At 52.8% G+C, this 8929-nt stretch overlaps 1 protein-coding gene across 1 annotated transcript in view; it reads right to left on the bottom strand.

Annotated features, from left to right (window-relative positions):
• Positions 1 to 893: 893 nt before the first annotated feature.
• INPP5D (inositol polyphosphate-5-phosphatase D) overlaps positions 894 to 8929 on the bottom strand; it is a 153735-nt gene continuing 145699 nt past the window's right edge. The window contains exons 25-27 of the mRNA XM_061122482.1: positions 8069 to 8335; positions 3394 to 3994; positions 894 to 2105 (exon numbers count right to left, since the gene is read on the bottom strand). Coding sequence (XP_060978465.1) covers positions 2103 to 2105; positions 3394 to 3994; positions 8069 to 8335 — 871 coding nt within the window. The 3' untranslated portion in view covers positions 894 to 2102. The remainder of the gene's footprint in view (positions 2106 to 3393; positions 3995 to 8068; positions 8336 to 8929) is intronic.

The raw sequence follows: 8929 nt of genomic DNA, 5'->3' as shown, positions 1-8929 counted from the left end.
GCTGAGCAGCTGAAAGGACGAGAGCGAAAAGCCTTTAATTTCACAGTGTGCAGTTTCAGGCATCAGGGAGGGCCCCACTGTCCGTCAGCTTACAGTCAAAGTCCTGTTTGGTGCTGAGGCAGCTGGTATTGGCGCTTGGGGTAGTGGTGGGGGGAACACTGAACCTGCTCAGGGTGCCAGAACTCAGACCACAGCTGCTCCTGGAGTCACTTCTTCTGGGAGCCCTCAGAAATGGTGAGGCGGGCCTGGATGTCCATTCCAGGCAGGGGTGGGTCCAGGCAACATCCACGCTGGCCCTCTGAGCTGGGCGCTGCTCCCTGACCCATGAACAGTGCAAGCTGCTCCTGCAGGTGGGAGCGCTCAACCTGGCAGACTGTTTACACGTGTTTACTGTCTCTGGAGCTCAGCAATGAACACTTACAAAAGCCAGGAGGAACTGGTGGCTGCAGGGCATCCCTGGAGTCCCCGCAAAGACATGTGCCATCTCCAGCGAATCCTGGTCCTTTTTGTTGTTCAGTCACTCAGTCGTGTCCGACTCTTTGCGACCCTAGGGACTGTAGCTGGCCAGGCTCCTCTGTCCATGGAATTCTCCAGGCAAGAATACTCGAGTGAGTTCCTGTGCGCTCCTCCAAGAGATCTTCCAGACTCAGGGATCAAACCTGCATCTCCTGCATTGGCAGGCAGATTTTTTTTTTACCATTTAGCCTCCAGGGGAAGCCTCCTGGTCCTTGGCCAACTTCAAATCCACTCTACAGAGTCCCTTCTGTCAGGACAGTGCTGGCCCATCTCCACTGCAAACCTCCATAACCACCCCTCCCCGGGTGGCTGCTCAGCAGCCCCAACAGCCTAGAAGCACATCTGTAGCTGAACATCAGGAAAAAATGCCACACAGATGGGAGCTGAGAAAAGCACAATTTATTGGTCACACGGACTGACAGACATGGGGATGTGAGATGCGTACCCATCCTCTTGAACTCACACACACTTCTGGATTTGGTTTCCTACATTAATTTCATTAGGTCAAAAAGCAACAGACACACAAAAATGTCACCAGTCCATTCTCCTAGTAACCAAGGAAGCAGGGCCAAAAGCCACAGAGTTCAGAAATAAAAGACTGCTTTGAGGGCCAGGAACCAAGAGGCCCACCCTCCCCAGCAGCCGAGTGGGAAAGCTGGTTTTCTGTAGCAACTAAGGAACAGCAAAGACTTTTCTGTCAGCTCGATAAGATACGGCTCGTGGCGCGGCTCATTCCATGGCCTAGCGGTGCCTGCCCACCTGGAGGAGGGCACAGGGACTTGGTACAAGCCTGGCATCACCAGTCTGGGCTGAAGCCAGATCTCTTTACTGGAGAGCAGGAATTTATTTTCTTTCTACTTCTGACTGAAGAACTCGGGTGACCCAGAGAGATCCCCGTTCACACGGGCTCAGCTGGATCCCAGCGGCTTTAGCTATAGCAGTTTGCATCACTGAAGCTAGACAAGGCCAGGTTCACTGTACCCTAAATTAACCACACACTCAGAGCTCCCCAAAGGTCAAGCCCTGCCTCATTCCAGGAGGGCACTGGCCTTAATTTTTAATGCTTTGTCCAAACTACTCAGGACATACTGTTTTGAACTGGAAGGGGGTGGGGCGGTCTGGGAATGTGGTTTTAGTTGACTGAAGACTCAACTGGTAATGTTCATAAAGCACTTAGCACGGTACCTGGTAGGTGCTGAGTGCTCCACACATGTAGCCATTATTATTATTAATATTATTATTACTTGTATCTCCACCCAGGAATCAGCACTCTAGTTCCTTTCTTCAAAATGTGAGCCGCAACAAGGCTCTTGGGTCCCAAGTACCAAGATCAAGCTGGGGGCCCAGGTGTGCGGGTTGTTGGGTGCCCATCCGGTGTGCTGCTTCTTCCAACTTCAGCACTGACGGTCAGGTTTCACAGCCAGTGCGCCCTGCTGACCACACAGAAGTTAGGCCCTCTCCGGAAAAACACGAAGCCCTGCGCAGGAAGCTGGGTAGGAGGAGTGAACAGGGGTCCTGGGAGAGGGTCCTAGTGGCTTCGCATTGCTCTTCTGGGCTCCTGTCTCACTGGCGGCTCACCAAGGGCTTCACTGCAGGACAAGAACAGAAGACTCAGCACTGCATCATTGCCAGGCCACAGCTAACTCAAGGTCCCCATGTCTTTGCACGCCCCAAGCTAGAGCAGGCTTCCCCTGACATAGTGTTGAAGAGAGTCAGCACACTGTTCTCAGAACTTACGCATATTCTAATACATGTGTATATGTGTTACGTGCATACACAGTAATATGTAATATATATGAAATAATATGTAATAGATAATACATACTTTACATGTAAATTGTAACATACAGTAGTGATATATAACAAAATTTAGTCCTCCCTGTAAACCTATGAGGCAGGTTCCACTGATTGTTCATCCACTGACTGATGAGCAAACTGGGGCCCAAGGCCCAGAGTCAGAGACTGGGGTGGGGTAGAGAGCTGGGATTCAAACCCAGGACAGTCTGGCTCCAGAATCTGCTCTTAACCATTATTTGTTTTGCTCAAAAAGAAATCTGTCTTATAAGAAGGAAGGGGACATTGAGTATGAAGTCTCTAAAACACTGGGCAATTTTAAAGAACTAACACTAATGATGATGGTGAAATAGAAATGATCTGGGCTCTTTTATATTTATGAAGCCTTATTCTTCTGTGGTATTGGAGAAGACTCTTGAGAGTCCCTTGGACTGCAAGGAGATCCAACCAGTCCATCCTAAAGGAAATTAGTCCTGAATATTCATTGGAAGGACTGATGCTGAAGTTGAAACTCCCATACTTTGGCCACCTGATGCTAAGAACCGACTCGCTGGAAAAGACCCTGATGCTGGGAAAGAGTGAAAGCAGGAGGAGGAGGGGATGACAGAGGATGAGATGGCTGGATGGCATCACCAACTCGATGAACATGAATTTGAGCAAGCTCCAGGAGTTGGTGATGCACAGGGAAGCCTGGCGTGCTGCAGTTCATGGAGTTGCAAAGAGTCAGACAAGACTGAGCGACTGAACTGATTCTTATAGGCCTGACATAGAGGACTCAGTTTACCCACAGCCTCTCCTTTAACCCTTCAACTGTAGGAGCAGGGATTTTTGGGTCCAGGCTGGGTTCAAATCCTGTCTTCATCTCCTTTCTCCTTTGCAGTTCCCAGGGCAGGGTTTCTTGGAACCCACTCCTGGGTCGGGTTGGTCTACGGCATACATGGCCGTGGATGAGAGCCCACGCGCACCAGAGCACGTTCCTAGCCTGGTGGGTTGCAGCAGACGCATGCACACACAGGCACCCTCCGACCACGCAGGCATACTCCCGCGCATGCGCACCCGCCTGCCCACGCGCCCGGAGCGCACCTGCATGGCGGTCCGACTGAGCGGCGCGTCCTCCGGCCGGTGCTTGGCGTGGTGGGGCAGCTCGGCGTTGTCGCGGTAGTCGCGGCCCTTGGAGTGCTGCAGGTGCAGGACGGCCGGGCTCTTGACCGGGAGGGGCGGCCGCTGTCCCTGGGCGGGCAGGGGCTGCTGGCTGAGTTCCGACCTGGAAGGCTTGATGGGCCTCTTGACCGGCACCGGGACCTGCGGGCCGGCCGGGGCCTTGGGCTTCCCTTGGCTCTTGTCCCCGCCCGGCGGGCGGCCCTCGGAGGAGCAGGTGAAGGAGCGGACCCGGGGCGTGGGGCTGAGGAAGGGAGCGGGCGGGGGCGCCGGCTTGCCGGTCCCTTTGCCGCCCTCGGCTTCCTGGGCTTTGGAGAGCAGGATGCTGGGGGACACGATTCCTGGGTCCGGGCAGGGCGGGGGCTCCTTCCTCAGCATCTTTGGGGACTCCTGCTCTTTCCTGGGAGCCGGCTTCGGGAATGCGCTCACAGACCCGTACAGGGGGTTCTCAAACATCTCGGGCTTGGTCAGCTGCGGCTCCTCCGGAGGCAAAGGTTCCCCTACACTCTTTGCCACATCGCCGGGCCTGGAGCGTGAGAAAGAAGACGCACAGGGGAAAAAACACAGATGGGGAGTGACTGCTGAATGCCTTCGGGGTTTCCTTTGGGGGTGATAAAGACCTTTCGAACTAGATCGAGGTGGTGGTTGCCTTAACACAGTGAAGGCACTCAATGCCACCTAGTTGTTCACTGGGAAAATGTTAGGCTTCATTTTATGTTACGTGAATTCCACTATGACTAAAGAGACAAGAGAAGGAAGTGTTACTCTTACGTTGATGGTCTCACAGGTAACCTCAATTCTTTCCTTGGACATTTTCCATCATAGAAACTGTCCACACCAGAGCATCACTAAGCAAGGGGGACTAGCAAATTCTGCTTTGAGCCACAGAGGAACAGAAGCCTGTGCTACTGGAGGGTCCCAAGTTCAGAAGCTCCATTTAATAGAAGCGTGGAAACCCCACAAGTGTGAGATGCTGCCCCCGGCATAGGCGGTGGACGTAAACCAGATGAAATCGGTGCTCACGGGACCCATAGTCCCTATTAAACCCAGTGTTCTTTCCTCTGCATAAAGCCCTCTCCCTGGGGAGCTCCTGGTGAGCGTGGTTTCCTTTTTACCCTCGGTCAGAGTGAGAAGGAAACAATGGTGTTCATGCTGAAATTAGAAGCCACCTAGAGAGATGCATCAGGAAACAAGCCAGTAGCGAGAAAACAGGCCTGTCTGATTTAAAGCTAGAGAAGGAGGTCCACGCTGTCCCCAGGGTAGGTAAGAGCTTCCTTTGTTTGTGTTTCCTGATTTACTTCTGCTCTTGCTGGAGGTGGTTTCCTGCAGAGCTAACTAGGAGAACCAGGAATGGGGACACGTTTTGCTTTCTGGCCAGTGGCGTGATCTCCCTGGGGCGTGTTCTGTGTTCTACAAAAATGAGGAAGCTGTTGAGAAGAAAATGTGGGTCCCTGGGAAAATGCACCAAACCGTTCAGGCCGTGACGCCTCGTATTGATGGAGCATGTGCTGCGGTGCTGCTCAGATGTTGCTGAACAGCCATGGCGAATGGACTCTTTGGGGAGGAGGTGTGGGCAGGGGACAGAGCTGAGATGTCATCCTCTCACTGGGGCCAACGAGACAAGAAGATGTGGGGTTTCGGGACACACAATTGGGCTGTCGCTCATTACTCTTTGGAAAGACCTGGAAGCTGTTGCCTAAGCAGAAGGCTACCCCTCCCCTCCAGGCCATCCTCAGCATCCGCTCTGGATCCCCAAAGACCTCTGCTCTGAGTTAGCCTGGAGAGGAAGGGGCAAAAGGGTGAAAGCAGCATTGGGTGAAACTTCATCCGAAGTTTCGGATGAAGAGGCCAGAAGGGGAAAAGAAAGGTGCGTGGCCTGCTGCCTGAAGCTCACTCTCAGTGATGAGATAGGAAGGATCCTGCTTGCAGAGAATTAGGGGCAGGGCCAGGAAGATGACCCTGGATGCAATCATTTTGCTGATTTCAAAGATGGGCAGGCAAGCAAACTTCCCTCAAGAAGGGGGCTTCTGTCACTGTCAGAGAGGGGGAGGCTTGGTGGGGGCGGGGAGACTGGGGAAGACTGCTTTTAAAAAGTCTTATTTCCTTGATGGGAAGTCACAAGGAACCAGCTCCCATAGTAGCCACGGCTGTGGAATCAGCCAGCCCATCCCCAGGGTACAGAGTGGATTCCTGGGGCCAAATGACTTCACTCCCCAGATCCGGAGTCTGTTCTTTTCTAAAGGAGCAAAGCACCAAGCAGGGTCTGAGAAGAGCCCTCTTTCTCTCTTTTTTTCTTTTTTTTCTATTTAAACTTTATTTTGTATTGGGATATAGCCGATTAACAATGCTGTCATAGTTTCAGGTGGACAGCAAAGGGACTTAGCTATACATATACACATATCCATTCTCCCCGAAACCCCTTTCCCAACCAGGCTGCCACATAACATTGAGCAGAGTTCCCTGTGCTATACAGTAGGTCCTTGTTGGTTGTCCGTTTTGAATATAGCAGTGTGTTCGTGTCCATCCCAAACTCTAACTGTCCCTTCCCTCTGGCAACCATAAGTTCATTTTCTAAGTCTGTGAGTCTCAAGGAGAGCCCCCTTTCTAACCACATGACTTCAGCCCAGGGTGACCAGTTGTTCCGGTTTGCCCAGGATTTAAGGGTTTCCTGGGATGTGGGATTCCTGGTGCAGAAGAAGGGGACAGTGTTGGGCAAATTGGGATAGCTGGTCACTCTGCTTGGTGGTTGTGCAGTGTCAGGAGGACTGGGACACCCCCTTTCCATAACCTTCTCTCAGGCTGAGTGGGGGCTCAGGAGCAGCAGAGGACTGCAGGCATTCATGGGAGCCCCCAGCTTCTTGCCTCCAATCACCTCCTTGCTGAGAAGCAAGCTGAGTACCCACCCCACCCTGTATCTATAGATGTCCCCTTTCTGAAGCTGTCACCTGTAAAACAGGAGGGAACTGCTGGCCACCGTGTTCCCAGCTGTGTGCTTGAACTTGTGCTGTGTTTAGGTTAGCACAAAGAGACATTTACTTTGGGAACTTAACAACATTTCACTTGAACAATCCCCCTGTTCGCTGTGGTTGTTTCTAACTCTGTTTCCCGGGGTTGCCAAAGAGAGGACCTTTGCCAAAGAGGCACCTCAGGACCCAACATACGGTGGCTTTTGTTCTCATTTTTCCAGGAGAGGAAGCTAGGCTGCTTCTCCTTCTGGGTTTCTTATGGAAAGACCAGAGTCCATGATGTTATCAACAAAGTCTGAAAACTAGAGGTACAGAGACAGACAAGACTGAGCCTGCGCTGTCTGGTCCCATCCTCCTTCCTTCTGTCCCTTCCATCCTTCCATCTGTCCAGTTGTTTTTTTTAAAGAGAACAAAACTTGAGAGAATTATAAACTGCTCTTCAAGCCAGAGGAAACTCCAGCCAGGCCCGGTGAGAGTGTTGGGAGTGGCAGGAGATGAGGGGAAACATGTTCTATAGTACGATCTTCCCTGACTCTGAAATTCACGACAGAAAATGCCAAGAGGGATGTGAGACCTCAAGAGAGAGGAAGACAGACCCAGAGTGGTTCCCCCGAAGTCATCATAAACGGTACCAGCCACCCCCAAAGGAAGCCTATGCTGACGATACTTTGCGCATCGTCAGTCATTGTTAATTAAGGTCTGCACTTTTAATTTCCGACACCCTGTGGTTATGGGACGCCTGGAGGGCTCTGGAGCCTGCGTTTGCAGGAGGTGCACTCGTGGGTTTGGGCAGCAGCTGTGCAGGCTTCTCCCAGGCTCCCAGCCTCCGGACACGTGCTACCTGGACCAATGCTAGATGCAGGCCAGCCTTCTCTAACCACTGGGTTTTTTCCCCGAAGTTTCACGGCCAAACCCCCTCCCTCTGTGGGCTGACTGCTCGCCTCCCCTTGGGGATTCCCAGTCCCAGCTGCTGCTTGTTCGAACTGGTCTCAACAGGACAGAAGGGAAAGTTGCACCTGAGAGCAGGAACCACCATGGTTGAGAGGAGACCGGGGAACCGGGAGCTGGGGAGGGACTCCTATGTGGAAATTCCCGTCTCTGCTCTGCAGGGCCCTCCCGGGAGTGGGAGGTTGATGGGCGTTTACTGTTTATAGAAACGTATTTTTCAATGAAGGTTGTTTTTACAGGACCGTGTTTTTCCTTGGCAGTATGTTTAATTTTTTTTTTTCTACATGTTTTTTAAAAAACCTTTCAAAGGACTTCCCCAGTTGTCCAGTGGCCAAGACTCCACACTCCCAGTATAGAGAGCTGAGGTTTGATCCCAGGTCAGGGAACTAGATTCCACTAAGAGTCTGCGTGCCACAACCAAAGATCCAGTGTGGCGCAACTAAGACCTGGCACAGCCAAGTAAATGAATATTAAAAAATGAACCTTTGCAATTTACACCAATAGGGTAGGAATTGGAGGTTCCACATGCATTTCTCAAGAACCTCCTGTGTTCTAGGCCGTGAGGGTGAGTCAGTGACCAAAGTGGGACACACGTCCCCACCCTCAGGTAGCTTCTATTCAAGGCCCAGGCTTCCTGGCGGTGAAAAGCCAGGGAAGGGTGAGGTCACGGTGAAGAGGACACTCACCTTGACTCCTGCGTCCTGAGGCAGGGGCCCCGGGTTGCTGTGGATGATGTAAACTTCTTGGGTGATACGGGTGGTTGGGAGGGTGGCGTTGGGGGGCTGTCTCCCCTTCCAGGTCCCAGGGCAGAGTCTTTGAGCGGCTGGTCATAGCTCCAGGCCGTGGGCTGCTGGTCAGGGGACAGGGTCTGCTTCAAGTGCCCGAAGGCCCCCACCCCCATGTAGCTGGGGTTGATGATTTCTGTGATGCCGGAGCTGCTGCATGGAGGGACCCTGTGAGGGGAAGGGGGATGCACAGTCATACCTCACGCTCCTCCGGGGCAGCGCTGGTCTGAGGACAGTGTCCTTTGGTGTCCGTCAGGGCTCCTCAGGCTCTCCCTAACCCCGGTGACTTTCCCCCTTGGAACAGGCTGGGGCTTTTAGCTCTGGGGCCGTGACTGCTAATGTCCTTGGTCTTCAGGAAATACGACACCAGTCCTGTGTGATTATCTCTCTAGCGGCTTCCTCCTGGAGTGGGCGCCTTTCTAGTAGTCTGTGTCTTCCCAAGGCAGGGACTGCACCTAACGTGCCTTGGTTTCTCTAGAACCTGACACATGGAGGTACTCAGTGTTGGGTGAACTGAACTTTGCAATGCAGAAGAGTCTCCTTGGCCTTGTTGTATTCACACCAACCTCCCCTGAGCCTGGGGTTTGTGGTCAGAAGCCTTGGAGCTGGAAGCAGGACAGGCCTCTTGTGGCTGGCACTTTCTTTCCCTCTGAGTCCTTGCCTTCTCTCTCTTCCACCTCCCCACTCCCCGTTCTGGGTCTGTAAAGCCAGGCTAGTTTGCAGTGAAGCCCTGGCTCTTAGCCACCCTCCAGGCCCCCCAAG

The sequence above is a fragment of the Dama dama genome, chromosome 20, assembly GCF_033118175.1.
Source record: "Dama dama isolate Ldn47 chromosome 20, ASM3311817v1, whole genome shotgun sequence".
Classification (NCBI taxonomy): domain Eukaryota; kingdom Metazoa; phylum Chordata; class Mammalia; order Artiodactyla; family Cervidae; genus Dama; species Dama dama.
This window is presented reverse-complemented; position numbering and strand designations above follow the sequence as displayed.